Consider the following 15764-nt stretch of genomic DNA (forward strand, 5'->3'; position numbering starts at 1 on the left):
TGCAAATATTTGTATACAATGTTTTCCAAGCAGGCCCACAACCAATAGCCCTGTGATACAAAATGGCAGAGGTCTGGCATTGATTCCGAGTGGCTGCTGCCAGCTGTGCTTCCCTCTAAGCCTCGATGTCTTGGGATGCTGTGTGTTTAGCCTTGGTTTTTTGTTTGGTTTTTTTTCTCCTCTTGTGCCAGAATTAATTATATGACATAATGATGTTTTGATGGCAGTGATGGAGATGTATTTGTACAGCTGTATGTGCATCACTTGCTCTCTTAATATCCATAGTTTTTTCTATCTGGATCTACTTTGGCACAGCCTGCATGTAGAAAATCTCATTAGCGTCTTGAAATGATTCTGCTCTCTGGCTGCATGCTGTTCAGCTGATCTCCTGCCTGTCTAAACTGTGCTGAAGGCTTCATTCCTTGTTTTGCTATGACCTCACTTGAGCTCTCCCCATGTCACATTCCCAGTTAACTTGATAGTTCGTCTGGGAATAGAACTGCACTGTGTAGATTCTTATATGTACGTACGCAGTCATTTTGGGTGGAGTCATATAGTCAAGTTCGTTCTCGTTTTTGAGGTTTATGATAATGCTAAAATAAATTTTTCTCTATATTTCTTTACCACTCGCTGTACACACGGTCTACTCACTCACATCAGTCTTCAGTGGGGCTCCGTTTAATTCCACTTCCTTGTAAATGTAAATCTTAGTATAACAAGCTATTTTTAAAACCTTCCAAGATAACACACTATGATATATACGCACACCAATTTAATAAGAATCCGATAAATCCAGTGGTGATCAACCTTGGTACATTCTAGAAACTCCATATATGAAGGGCTGTACCGAATTTCTATCTGGGGCTTTATCTTCTAGCAGACTTCAAAATGCTCAATCCTTATACTCCACATCTGCTCTCAAGGAGAGATGGGAGGCCCCTATACTGTACTTGCAAGATCCTTGACCTGAATTTTCGACAAAATTTTAGTTTATCACTCATTATAATGGTAATAGGTGGTTTCAATCTATGTGGCTGCTTAACTCCTTTTGCCTGTTGTTGCACAGAAAACACATGAAGGATGTGTCTTGGCTTATCAACTCCACAGTACTAGTATTATACACTCACCGGCCACTTTATTAGGTACACCATGCTAGTAACGGGTTGGACCCCCTTTTGCCTTCAGAACTGCCTCAATTCTTCGTGGCATAGATTCAACAAGGTGCTGGAAGCATTCCTCAGAGATTTTGGTCCATATTGACATGATGGCATCACACAGTTGCCGCAGATTTGTCGGCTGCACATCCATGATGCGAATCTCCCGTTCCACCACATCCCAAAGATGCTCTATTGGATTGAGATCTGGTGACTGTGGAGGCCATTGGAGTACAGTGAACTCATTGTCATGTTCAAGAAACCAGTCTGAGATGATTCCAGCCTTATGACATGGCATTGCATTATCCTGCTGAAAGTAGCCATCAGATGTTGGGTACATTGTGGTCATAAAGGGATGGACATGGTCAGCAACAATACTCAGGTAGGCTTTGGCGTTGCAACGATGCTCAATTGGTACCAAGGGGCCCAAAGAGTGCCAAGAAAATATTCCCCACACCATGACACCACCACCACCAGCCTGAACCGTTGATACAAGGCAGGATGAATCCATTCTTTCATGTTGTTGACGCCAAATTCTGACCCTACCATCCGAATGTCGCAGCAGAAATCGAGACTCATCAGACAAGGCAACGTTTTTCCAATCTTCAATTGTCCAATTTCGATGAGCTTGTGCAAATTGTAGCCTCAGTTTCCTGTTCTTAGCTGAAAGGAGTGGCACCCGGTGTGGTCTTCTGCTGCTGTAGCCCATCTGCCTCAAAGTTCGACGTACTGTGCGTTCAGAGATGCTCTTCTGGCTACCTTGGTTGTAACGGGTGGCTATTTGAGTCACTGTTGCCTTTCTATCAGCTCGAACCAGTCTGGCCATTCTCCTCTGACCTCTGGCATCAACAACGCATTTCCGCCCACAGAACTGCCGCTCACTGGATGTTTTTTCTTTTTCGGACCATTCTCTGTAAACCCTAGAGATGGTTGTGTGTGAAAATCCCAGTAGATCAGCAGTTTCTGAAATACTCAGACCAGCCCTTCTGGCACCAACAACCATGCCACGTTCAAAAGGCACTCAAATCACCTTTCTTCCCCATACTGATGCTCGGTTTGAACTGCAGGAGATTGTCTTGACCATGTCTACATGCCTAAATGCACTGAGTTGCCGCCATGTGATTGGCTGATTAGAAATTAAGTGTTAACGAGCAGTTGGGCAGGTGTACCTAATAAAGTGGCCGCTGAGTGTATATGGCTGTGGAGTCAGTAGGCCAAAGCACTGGCTTCGGCTGCTCTGTCTACCCACAGCCTGACTCTGACTTCTTTATAAATGGCCATTGTCAGACAGACTTGGTAAAGCTCCTTTAATTCGTGAGAAAACTGGTGATTGATTCCATGCAGAAGTATGGGGTCGGAGTCGGTAACTTTGTTCCCAACACCATAGATCTGGTAATCTAAAACCACGAGTATCTATTCATTCCATAATACCGTGGAACATTTATTCCTCTTGAACTAACAGCAGTTTCACATCCCCAGTTTTTTGATGATGGATTCTGCTCCTTCCCCTTTTTTATTCTCAGCGCCTTCAGGTTTATCTCCCCTCCTTACATCAGGCCACTTCCCATGTCTCTTACAGCCCTGTCTTTACGAACATAATCACGTAAGGAACCTAACCACAAATGAACACTTAGTGTAGAAATCTCACAATGTGAAAAAAACAGCAGTTCCTTTTTTTTTTCTATTACAATAAGACACTATTGCCGTTTACTACCTAGAAAATGTTCATGTAAACCACATCTACTCAAGCTTGCATCTGTTTTAATTTTATGCGTAAGATATTGTTAGAAATGTAGACATCAAATGATAGTGAAGTGAATAAAGCTGAATGTTTTTGAGAATTAATATGTTATATGCTAATATATGCTATTATTTTTAGCTGGATCATAGTTGTAGAAGGTAACGGTTTATGATCTGCTATTTCAGTTCAATACAATGTGCAGTAGTCTTATTGAATTTCCCCATGGTTGGAATATTAAAGGATTATCGTATTTATTTATTTTTAAAAAAGGTGTCTAGTGATCATGCTAGTAATAGGTCTTATTTTAATATGTATAGTAAATGATACTTCATAGTAAGCTAATGTAATACATGGAAATTTCTTTGATCTGGCCATCCAAATTTGCGCAGAAAAATGGTTTGTTTGTTTTTTTATAGGGGTGTTCCTTTCAAAGAAAAACATATACAGAATTGAGGCTTAAGTGTCTAATAGAGTCAGCAAACAAGTACAGTCTCCCCAAAATTATGTATTATATTCTTTAGCATATTGCACGGAACCAGGGCTTGACTGGGTTAATAAAACCACCATGGCACTGTACCATGGTACAATTTACTTGTACTGTACATCATAGGTAACCATAAGAAGCTCCAAATCTGTTACTCCCCTAGTCACCTGCACAGTTTGTGGTTTGATGGCCCCAATATGGCATATTTGTCAATCTTGGTCTGCAGCATGGCTTTCCTCTCATTCCTAGTCCGTAGTATGGCTGCCTCTCTCAATCCTGGTCCCCAGTATAGTAACCCTTTGACTTGTGGTTCTGCACTTGGTTCCCCTCTCACTTTTGGTCCCCAGAATGCCTACCCTTTCTATTTCCCCCCTTCACTGCTAATCTTGCTGATGTTTGTTGACATTTCATTGGCCAAAATCTGAACAGTAAAGCCCACCTAGGAATGCCCATTTTTGTGTAGAGTATAGATAAAGCCTGTCCCCTTTTGTGGCCCAGTTCCCGGCTTGTATGGAAGTTTACGGTGTGTTTTTTGCGGATACAAAAAACATATGTGAAAAATGATGACATCCGTTTACACAATCCATGTTAATTAAAAATGGATCAGTCTCTGTCCGTTCTTTTGTGGTTTGTTCTACTTTTCTGTCCTACAGTAGCTTTTTAATTTAACATTGACTATGTAAACGGATGGATCATTTTACATCTGTTGTCTTCAGTTTTTCGCATCAGTTTTTTGTCTCTGCAAAACTGATCAGTTAAACTGATGATCAAATGCGATGTGAATGGCCCCTTAGTTATATATTTTTTTTTATCTTGATCAGTTGCCAATGGATACATCCATGAAGGGAAGAACTTAGTCTAGCACTTGTTAGAAACCCAGCCATGATTTCCATAATGTGGAACTGTTGTTAGGCAGTCATACTACTGACCACAATAAGGAAATAAAGAAAAAAAAATCACCACTGAGATGAGTGGGGTAAAAAAAAATTCTTTAAAACTCTTCAACATTTTGAATGATTTAGATTTGCAAAAATGTTTTGCCTTTTCAATTGGGAAAACTATTTTAATCTTTAAAAGATTGTACTTTACCTTTGACTGTTTCTTCTCCATGCACATTAAATCCATGTCCTCAGAAATATTCTGCAGTGGGTAAAGGTAACATTTCTAAACTACTTATGAATACATATTGAAGATTTCAATCGCTGTGATGTAATGCATAGATCCAGTGGGAGAGAATACAGCTGCAGATGGTTAGCCTTTTTTTGTCATTTGATCATGTCAAGGAAGATCATTGTTCTATATGTTTTAACCTTTTTTTATGTTGTTACTTTGTAGTCTTTAACGGGTCTTGCAAATCATCGAAGGACAAAGAAACTTCTCATAGACACAAAAGCAAAGAGGCCACACCAGGGAAAGAGAAGAATAGCGATCACAAAGCCGAGAGCCGGAGAGAGTCTGCCGCTGCTAATCACCAACCTGCTTCTAACACGGGCTCACACGCCAAAGGGCTCGCTGCTAACAACCACCACAGTCATCTTAGATCGGCTCAGGATTTAAGGAAACAGGTAAACCTTATGCTCGCCTGCTTAAAGGAAAAATAAGCCCTACAAAATCTTAGATTTAGTCTTAAGATTTTTATTGTTTTCACCGTTGCATTGTAATTGGCACAATACATATTTATACCTGGGAAAGCGTTGACATTGCTGATGCAGGGTGAAGCGTCTAATGCTACAGACTTTATGGCACCTCAGGCCATGGTAATGTATGTGGAAAATCTAGAGAGTATTTGTTACTAGTGATATTCTACGCCTGGCTCCCAGATTCTTCTCAGTGCTGCAAGATGGGGAAATTCTGCACTCCAAGGCAACTTACTAAAGATAGCCCATAGCAAAGCACTGGGACAAAATAGAGTTCTAGTGAAACTAAGAGATCATTAAATCTCAATGTTACATACTGGCCTGATCTTTCTACTGGAGCATGGTATGTTATCCATTGTAACATCTATTAATACCTCTCTGTCTTCCCCTTCTTCAGCCCATCTCAGCACATTTGTCACATTCACTGACAGTCTTGTAACTGGGAATCTGTTCCTTTTGGAATAGAAATACTAATTTGGCAATAAACCCCGCATCATGTCAGTAGGCCTATTAACTGAGTCATGCATGATGTTAAGGGGGCTGCCCCTAGAGGGCAGCATACAGAGAGACTGTTCTCCTAATTACATCCTGGAGAATAGATTTGCATATTTTTTACCCAGTCTTGTAACTAGTTACAGTGCTGGGATTAAGAAGGAATATGCTTTCATCTTTGATGCGTTTTCCTTATTGTTAACCTGATGTTAAGGTAACTCATTATGATAACTTTAGGTACATACAAGCTAATGTATTGGCATCAGTCAGTGAAGATAAAGGGGTTCTCCGCTTTGGGTACTCTCTGCTTGTTAAAAATGTCCCTTGACAAAAGGTTGATCATGAAGTGTCTAACTGCTGGGATCACCAGTGCTCGGCTGTAATCTGCGAGGGGAACATGGCAGCAATTGTTTAATCTCCTTGCAGCGACACTGCAGGGGAAACAGAGTGGGATGTCTGACAGGTCCTCCAGAATAAGAGACTCTGTCACTATTCTCCACTCTGCCCAAGATAGGAGAATTCCTTAATACTTTATATGAAAAGTGGGTTTTCTAAACTGGACAATCCCTTTAAATTCTATAACCCTTTCTTATTTGTTTATTGTTGGACAAATTGCAATAAAAGTATAAAGTAAGTCGAATTGTAAGCCTAAAAGGAATAGAAAGCAAATGTATCAAACTAGGCTAAATAAAACCCACCTTTTTCAGTCTTTGTACCTAAAATCTACTGACATTTTGTGGCTTTCACGTGATGTGGAAGAATGAACTCTGAGATTTAAAATCCACAACATGTTCCGTATTGCTGCAGCCGTTGTATGACAGTGAGAGAGATCCACGGCACATCCACATCACAAATCCAAGTATACACTTATGTAATGTCTTTTCATACAGGTGCTAGGATTCTCATGTGTTTCATGACATTAGTTAGACTACAAGGTATTCAGATGGGTGCATGTAAATGAGCACTGTATACTCATCCTGATATAGTAGCTTGCTGCTGTATGGATATATATTGTATACTATACCTTCCTTCCTGTTAATAGTACAGAAAATGGAAAAGTCTACCCAGAGCCTAGCCGGGACTGATTTATCTACCTTCAGTTCTACCGAGGTCTGTTAAATGCAGAGCATTATCACAACAAGCAGGGAGCAGCTGCATCTAAAAGCTTTAACCTTTTCCCTGCTGGATGGGCGAATAGCACTTTTTGTGCTTTCCTCTGCAGGAACAGGCAGGCATATACCACCACATGGCTAGGTTTTTACATGGCCTCTAAGTACTGTATTTTTGTAGCTTGTGTCTCTGTTAAACATCCTTGTTAAATTTATTTTTGTCTTGGTTGTTAAGACACTGTCATTCCAATGCTTGCAGTGTCTCTCCCGATTTTTTTTTTTGTGTTTAAAACTTAGATTTTTTTTTCTCTTGTTCCCAAAGACAATTTCTGGAAAAAAATTATTTAAAGAAAACTATTTGTTTGCTGGTTTGTGAAATGAAGTGAAGACAAACCTCTTTTTCTCCTGATGTTCTTTGAAGGTTGGCTGTTTTGGGAAGCATTTCCACTATACAGGTGTTACACAGTGGAGGGAGTTTATTATGCCATCTACACTAGTTTTCTGACATAAATCAGTGATAATGTAGTGCATTTTTGGCGCATGTCCCTTTCCTCCATTTCTGGGTCTCACTCATTACTTTCTGTGAATGTGGACGGACTGGAGTGGGATTCCTCGGCTCAACATAATTGTTATAATTTGCCTTTTTTTTTTTTTTGGAAGGGGCAAGAGCCTCGTGATAAATCGAAAAGGCCTTGTTCCTATCGGACCCTTTATTAAGACTGGCATACAAAGTGCCAATCTTAATAAATAACACCCATTGTTCTGACAACACACAGCCAAATTATAATTGACACCAATTCATCTATTTCACATACTTCTAAGCCCCAGCACTGAATGCGGCTTTGGTGCAGTCTGAACAATACGTGGTAGCATCCTACTAATTTTTATAAATGCTATGGTGGAACTAGCTAATCCTAAACACCATAAGAAGTGACGTGCACTACAATTAACTGATGGCACCATAGATACACTTGAATATCATTCAGAAGTGGCTGCCAGGAGTAAATTAACTTTATTTCTAAAGAGTATACAAAGGAACGTTTGGAAGTTTATCAAGTAATATGTGGCAACTTTGTGATGGGAAAGTAGCAAATTTTGGTGCATGGAATATTTGCACCAAAAATTTGTGCTGCCTCTTACTAATTTTAAAAAGCGGTGGGAAAGTGGGTGGAGATAGCTGGGAGGATTCACATAATCGCATAAATCTTCTAGGAAGATTTGCCTGCTCCAACTTTCTTCCTAAAGCAGTAATAGTGCCATGTAAAGGCCTTTAGAAGGATCACCTTTGTATGCATTGCTTCATCAGTTTGTGGCCACAGTCTTCTTTTGATGGATATGCAGGCCATCTGAGTTGCCTTCAGATAGCCGTGACATAGGTGGAAGCTGAAATTTTGAATATGTCACAATTTACACCATTGAAACTTAATTTTAGACTTGTATATAAAACACCAATCTTAATAAGGGTAAGTTCACACTGGGTTTTTTGGATCGGAACCTGAATTGTGAATTGTGGTACTGATGTGTGGAGTTTCAGGATTATTGCTATAGATATAGTAACTATTGCTGTCGGCATGTCTGCAGACTGACATTGAATGTATTAAACTTTAGTATATACTTCAAGCTCAAAGGTATAGATTTTCAGCCCTATTGATGACCCCCCTCTCTTCAGTATAGTGTATATTACAAACCCTACATTACATATATATTGTATCTACATTGATATGGGACAGCTTTAATGAGGAAGGCTATGGAATCCATACTTGGAGGAGTGTATTATTTTATAGCATGTTAGTAAATTGGTCCACACGTGTAAAACACAGGGATAGGTTTGTCGCACTTACTTTTTTCCCCTACAGCTTTAAAGTTTCATAGTAATAATAGAGTGTCAGTCAGCATGTTTCCCAGTTTAGTGAGACAGTCTGGCATGTATTAGTAGTGGAGACAGACTCGCATAATTATAAGCTGTGAGACTGTTGGAAATGTCTCCTCCTTGCTGCCTGGTCTGGAAGGAGATAGGGCGCCTTTATTATGTTGTATCTCCCCCTCACTTGCCAATGACCGAGGATGAACTTCACAGATCACATTTCTCTAGACAAATACTATTCTCACATTACACAAGTCACGTTCAAAACTTAACTTTGTAGTGCTGAATAAACCCCTAAATAATTTACTACTTTATTTACAACTTATCCCAGATGTCTAGTAGTGTATTATTAGATAGGTTACACTATATAGCTGTACTATTAGGGTTATGTATAAACATTTTGTACTGTTTGATATTAAACTCATGGACAACTAAAACCAGGCTAAGAGCCCTAAGTCTAAGACGAGTTTAAAAGCAAAGCTTCAACTTATAGCTGAGAATTTACCCTTTGGGTCTATAGGCTTGAACTTGTAGGGAAGAACTTTCCTTGCACCTTGATCTTCTGTAACTTATAGCCAAGAACATATCACTATATTACATCTTGAAGTATGGTGTCCTGGGAAGCAGCCACCATAAACAAGTCATAAGCTTAAGTAATTTATTGACCTGTGACTTGCTACATTAATTGTTTGCTGGTTTGTAAATGGTTTCTTTTTTGACTCACATTATGCCCATTTTCTCAATTTTCCAGGTTTCAAAGGTGAATGGAATAACCCGATTATCATCGGGTAATAAAGCAGTCGGTGCCAAAAAGACTAGAGAAGCAAGACCTTCACCGTCCAAAACTGTGAAGTATACTGCAACGGTGACCAAGGGAACTGTCACATACACCAAAGCCAAGAAAGAACTGGATAAGGCAACCAAACTGAATCACAACAAAACCAGTTCATCTATTCACCACACAATCTCAGGGACCACAGAAAGCAGCAATGCAAAAACTCGTAAACAGGTGCTATCTCTTTCCACATCCAAGCCCAACTGTGCCACTGCTATTAGCTGTGTCAAGGTGAATGGCAAGTTGAACCAAAAGACTTGCACTAGGGAAGAGGGGCGGCAGCTAAGGGAGGGACTGCGTAACTCAAAAAGACGTCTGGAAGAGGCAAACCACCCCAACAAGGCACAGCCTTTGGTAAAAAAAATTAAAGTATCCGCCAGCTTGCCAGAGGTTAGAAGCAAGAGGCTAGCGGCGGAGAAACAGGTGCTTAATGGACATGTCAAAAAAGATGTGCCAGAAAAGATGCTGGAGAGAAACAGGCCAAAGCGGGCCTCTGCAGCCAAGAGCACACTAACTACACAAACACGCAGTAGGACGGAAGATGCTGGCTGTGAAAATCGCTCTACCTCACAGACCGATTCCTCGCACAAATCTGTGGACTCCACAAAACCTGAAAAAGTTGCTGGGAGGGCCAGGTGTGTAGCCATGTGTGAGATTCCTGTCCTCCGACCCTCTGCCAAGGAGTTTCATGACCCTTTGATCTACATTGAGTCCATCCGAACCAGAGTGGAGAAATATGGGATGTGTACGGTGATCCCGCCACCAGACTGGAGACCAGAGTGTAAGCTGAACGAAGAAATGCGCTTTGTGACGCAAAACCAACACATCCATAAGCTCGGTCGTCGCTGGGGCCCCAATGTACAGCGGCTGGCCTGCATCAAGAAGCACCTCAAATCTCAGGGCATCACCATGGATGAGCTTCCTCTGATAGGTGAGGTCATAACAAAAAAAAAAAAAAATTATATATATATTTTGCATGTGATGATTCTCAGGTCTGTTTTCTCACCGCAAAAGCAAAGGGGAAGATGACAGTGTTTGTGACCCACAGCTGTGTAATTTCAGTTCCTATTAATATTTCTATGAAAACAATTGCATAAACCTCCTATAGAGAATGAAAAAAAAAACTGATTGATAATTTTAGGGAATTTCCTTTGTGTTCCTTCTTTCTGGTGTAGTTCCTCTGTAGTAGTCTAAAAATGTCTATACATTCTATTTAGGAAACCTAAGCTTCTGAATCCAGTGCACACTGTGCTGATTTTTTCTTTTTTTTTCTTTTTCATGATTATCTACATGATCTTTAATTAACTTCTTCAATGAAGCAGCAAGCCCATGAAATTTCATGTGATAAATTCTAAGTCCTGAAGGAATGTCAATCATTTCCAGACATTGCCTTTGTTGCTCCTTTTCATTACTCTTTGCTCCACTTTATGCTCCATCAGGGATTTCTTTTGTAAGCGTTTCAGGATTCATATGTCTTAAGATTATTTTAAATGTGTGTGTGTCTAAGATTCTGTATGCTTTCAATGTGTCATCCCACTCGTCTTTGGTAAAGACGAGTCTTTTTGTGGGTGCCCAGATTTCATCTCGCGCTTTTGTGCCGTTGCCCGCTCACTTTCTCTTGTCACTGCTCTGAGCTCTCTGTGTTTTACATTTTTTACCTGTTTCGTGACTGATTTGTTTCAGTAACACTTTGCATAACCCACAGTCATTCATATCTATTTGCATCTATGTTTGTTTGTTTTTTGCTTCCTTAATGCAATGATAACTTTGTAATTCACACTTTGACTTAAATTGAACACTGACAACACAAGCAAAAAAAAACCCTGATGTTTGACATTTTTTCCTGGATACTTGAAACATTTTTCCCAAAACTGTTTCAAAGCTGATAAAATTACAAAGGAACTACAAATATGAAATGAGTGTCACGTTTTGTGTCTTCCTCCTAGGACCACAATCCGTGTGTGTCCAGGGATGTCTTACAACTCATGGACCCACACGTCTTGCTGTCCATGAAGTCTCTTATCTATTCTTCTCTTTACACTTGTTCCTGCAAAGTCTATGGCTTATTCAAAGAGGGGCAATGTACTAAGATGACTTGTACACTTTTTTTTTTTTTTTGTCTGTTGCTAGTAACTTCAAATTCATGCTTAACCTTTAACTCTTAACGTAACAAACTAGATGAATTTGTTACTAGCTGGATGGTAACGTAGAAGAGAGAGAGGCTTTAGCAAAGATCAGGATGTCCCCCTTTTTTGCCACACAGAGAATACGTGGTTGATGTTCTTTTCCCTTTTGCCTCATTTTTTGAGGTCATCAGGCCACTTTCTCACTGCCATGTTTGCTGATCAATGCAGTTCCTCAGGGGCGGTCCTGCACAGGTACTCATTATTAACACAGGTCACAGGAACAAACATAACTGAGCTCCATTTCTCCAAGGGTCCCTTTATCAGACTTATAATGTGTCTTTGGTACGTACTCAATTCTTTCTCGCATCCGTATTTCTCCACCAGTAACTACTGTGTTTGCCTGTTTGCTCTCTCTTCGGTGGTGTACAAAGCTCTTAAGATACAGCTTTTGTGTATTTTGTGACCATTTGCTTCATATTAGTACATAGCCCCTAATTTTTGATCTCCTGTTAATGTTTTGTTAAAATGTTTGTACACTATGTCACAACCTTTTTTTATTTTTTTTTCAATGAAAAAGCTTTGAGACATGATTCAATCCACGATCAGCTGGTGTCTGAATAAGCACCTGCATTTGCCTGGCTACTCAGTGCAGTGGCTGATGTTTTCTGCTCTCTATTGCCTCGCTACACAGGCAAATTTTAACCAAATTTTTTTTTTCTAATGTGCATTTTATCGAGTTACAACACAAGTGAAAATTACATTGCCACAGCCTTATTCCACCAAATTTTTATTGCATAGATTGTTTTGGATTTATGTCCTGGCAACTTTTACTGCTCAAGTTGCATATTTAGTGAAATGTGTATGTCTAATTTTTTGGAAGATGTGATCAGTAGGGTGTGATCTGCTCTTCTACTGATCCACTGATTTGTTGAGGAAATAGATGACTATGTAAGTGCTTATTGATGCACAAAGATTGAATCATATTCTCAAGTGTGTGTCAGCACAGATCCAAAGTGTGTTGATGGTCCACTATCTTTCCTGCTAAATAGCGAGAAGTTTTGCACAAAAATCTTCACGCATTAGATGCAGTCTAATTTCTCTGAATGTTTCCATCAATAGCAGATTTTCTAAAAATGAACTTTTGAATCGGATTCTAAATTTCCAAAGGTCTGAAATATTGATCTTTAGAGGATTCCCAAAAGTACAATGGTTTCTGTTCTGATTTCTGTATGCTGACACTACCATGCATATATCTAAGAGATATATATGATTAGGGTTGTCGCAAGCTTCAGTAGAAAGTGAAGGCGACACATAAAGTACAGCATTCGAGAGAGGATGGGTTGGCTGGTGGGTGTAAACACACATTGTTCTTTAGCAGAATTATGTGATGTGATACACATCCCAAAAAACCCAAGCCCCTTAATGTTTAATAACTACGCCCAGGGATTGTATTCCTGTGGCTTTCCCTACACTTGTGACAACCCTAAGCACCTTTGTGGCATTCCCTTTGAAATCCACACATTTTTTTCAACTATTAAGAAATTGATCTCTCTGTGTTTCTTTATGGCGCTATGCCTCCCAGGCATTCAAGAATCTTTCTCAGCACTCTGCCCTGACAGAAGACCAGGCCACAGAAGCCTCAGTGAACTCTTGCTATTAGGATCCATCTCCAATACTAGATTATAAATGGAGCCACTAATACATGACCCCCATGCTGACAAACCGGCAGGGTGGGGGTTATGTATTACAAGTTTCATATTGATGATCTTCCAGAAGTGAAGTGTCTATCAGTAAATTCCTTGTGCTGTGTATCTTGATCTCCACTGCCTAATAGTATGGGAACTTGCCAGCGAGCACCCCTGAGAATAGGCCTGTGACCAAGGTACCTCTCACTTCTAATGTTAGTCAAGACCTTTCTGGATTTGGTAAGTTGGAATATGTAAGCCAATACCTCTGGAGAGGAAACGTAAGCCAATCTTTCATTTTTTTTTTTAATGTAGTCCTGTACTTGTCTGCTAGGCTTCATAGGGCGTGTTTCTAGCTTTCTTCTTGTTACTTCTCATTATCTATACCATAGCTATGACTAATTTTTTTAGCCATTGCTGTGCTTACCGAATATTAAGTAGGAATTGCTACTTTTGTTAGTCCTTTGTCAGAGGTGAGGGTAGGACTGAGGTGCATGTGTTGAGGGATATCATTTGATACTTCAGTTATGTGATCTAGATTTTGTAGATAGAACACAAATTGATCAAAAGGCTCAATAAGTGGATTAGCTCTTACCTAAAATATAAAAGGTCAGAGTAACGTCTGATACTACTTGTTGGACACCCAGTATAGATTAAAGCTCTGATGGTTGTCTACCACTATAAGCTTTTAGGACTAGGCAAGAATCCAGAGAGATGTTACAGCCAGTGCTAAGCTCTACTTTAATGTGTTGGACACTTGGCAAGTATTGAAGTGATAAGTGTATATTCCTTTTTGAAGCTTTGGACCTTTAACAAGTGCCTATTAATGTGTATTTTAACACAAACACCCTTTCTAGTGTTTGACTATGTTTTCTTGTTTCCCTTACCACCTCTACGTAGGAGGCTGTGAGTTAGATCTAGCTCGATTTTTCCAACTCATCAATGAAATGGGAGGCATGCAACAAGTGACGGACCTCAAGAAGTGGAACAAGTTGGCTGACCTGCTTCGCATCCCTAAAACTGCGCAAGATCGACTAGCAAAACTACAGGAGGCCTACTGTCAATACCTTCTCTCCTATGACTCCCTTTCACCCGAGGAGCACAAAAAACTGGAGAAAGAAGTTCTGCAGGAGAAAGAGAACTTGGAAAAGAAAAAAGGTCCACTGGAGGGGCATGCTGAGAATTCTTACAGATTGCATTTGCTCCCAAGGTATGAGCCCAAAAATGGATTAATTAATGGAGTGGTGCACCGTAATGGCCTGCGTGGGAAGTTGAAAGAAATGGATGTCCCTTTAAAGAATGGAAGACGAAGGCTTTTTGCTCAGGAAAAAGAGTGCACAGAAGAAGAGCCTGAAGATAAGAGTTTATTTGGTGACCTACACAAGTGCATTTACAAAGTAAGTAAAATAGATTGTAGAGTAATAGATATTATAGATTGATGTTCTTCCTCACATCATGCAACACTTAGAAGCAAATATTACTTTAGAGAAGAAATTATCTTTAAAGGGGCTATACAAATGTTTCAAAAATATAAGGAACAGCATATGGTCTAAAATGACTTAACCCTACCATGTTTCACCCATCAAGCGCAGATACGTAGGCGGTGTCCTGTCTTCTATAGACTGCCAGCAATGCCTCTAATATAACACGACAACTGAGCCCCCTGTTTGGCTGCAGTGACCACGTGCCATTATTAAAGGTCAGCACTGGCAGCCTGTAATAAAGACTAGTGGGGGACCTCCGCAGCATTTGTGCTGAATTAGCATGGAGTGAAGGGGTCACTAGGTTTCTTGTCCTTTACCAGAGAGGTTCTACAGGAGGGACCCAGCTGCTGAACCAGAGCGGCTGCCATATTTAAAGACACAACATCTACCATACTAGTATGGCAGATGTCGATATATGGTATAATGAAAAACAAAACCTCAGATTATATCATGGCAATGGAATCGAATTTCCTCTACTTTCACAAGACTCATTTGGCACCTTTTTTTATACCTCAGTATAAAGGCACATTCAGCTAAAAAGGGGCAAAAAAAAATTGCTGCAAACAAACAAATATTTATTCCAAAATTGGTGGGGTCTGACCGCTGAGCATTAACGGGCTGCAGTAATAGTGTTGTGTCCCTTGAGAGTTTCTCTTGTTCAGCGATGCTCCCTGCCCAGCCAATGATTAGTAGCATAGGTGGGGTCTGACTGTCAAAATAATGCAATAGCCTTGTGTGAAAAGGGGGACCCTTTAAATTTTGTCAGCATTTGTTCTGTTATCTTGTAAATTCTAGAATGTAGAGATGTGCAGACAGTTTGCAGCACACTTTTTGACTCCCATTGTTTTATTCTGTTCCCTTGCCAAGTTTATGTTCATTTGAGGTGTGGCGATTTTATATCCTGTTTTTCTTTACTTCTTTTGATGAAGTATGGCAGTAGTAAAATTCCATGCACGTCTTGCTTATGTTATGTTTTAGGAACTCACTGTAAAAATAGAAAGGAAATACGGCAAGAAGTAACTGGAACTTTTACTAAATAAATTATATAAATATTCTATGGAAATAAATCCTCAGGTTAGGACAATTGATACAAGCACTTTATAAGAGTCTCGCCATGGCCTGCTTTATGATCGGACAATTAGAGTTTATTTAG

The 15764-nt window shown here is 39.9% G+C and overlaps 1 protein-coding gene across 1 annotated transcript in view; it reads left to right on the top strand.

Moving 5' to 3' along the window:
- JARID2 (jumonji and AT-rich interaction domain containing 2) overlaps positions 1-15764 on the top strand; it is a 140174-nt gene that overhangs the window by 94612 nt on the left and 29798 nt on the right. Inside the window, exons 6-8 of the mRNA XM_075270818.1 lie at positions 4715-4944; positions 9233-10247; positions 14028-14524. Of these exons, the coding sequence (XP_075126919.1) occupies positions 4715-4944; positions 9233-10247; positions 14028-14524 (1742 nt within the window). The remainder of the gene's footprint in view (positions 1-4714; positions 4945-9232; positions 10248-14027; positions 14525-15764) is intronic.

The sequence above is a fragment of the Leptodactylus fuscus genome, chromosome 4 (genome assembly GCF_031893055.1).
Source record: "Leptodactylus fuscus isolate aLepFus1 chromosome 4, aLepFus1.hap2, whole genome shotgun sequence".
In the NCBI taxonomy this organism is placed as follows: Eukaryota; Metazoa; Chordata; class Amphibia; order Anura; family Leptodactylidae; genus Leptodactylus; species Leptodactylus fuscus.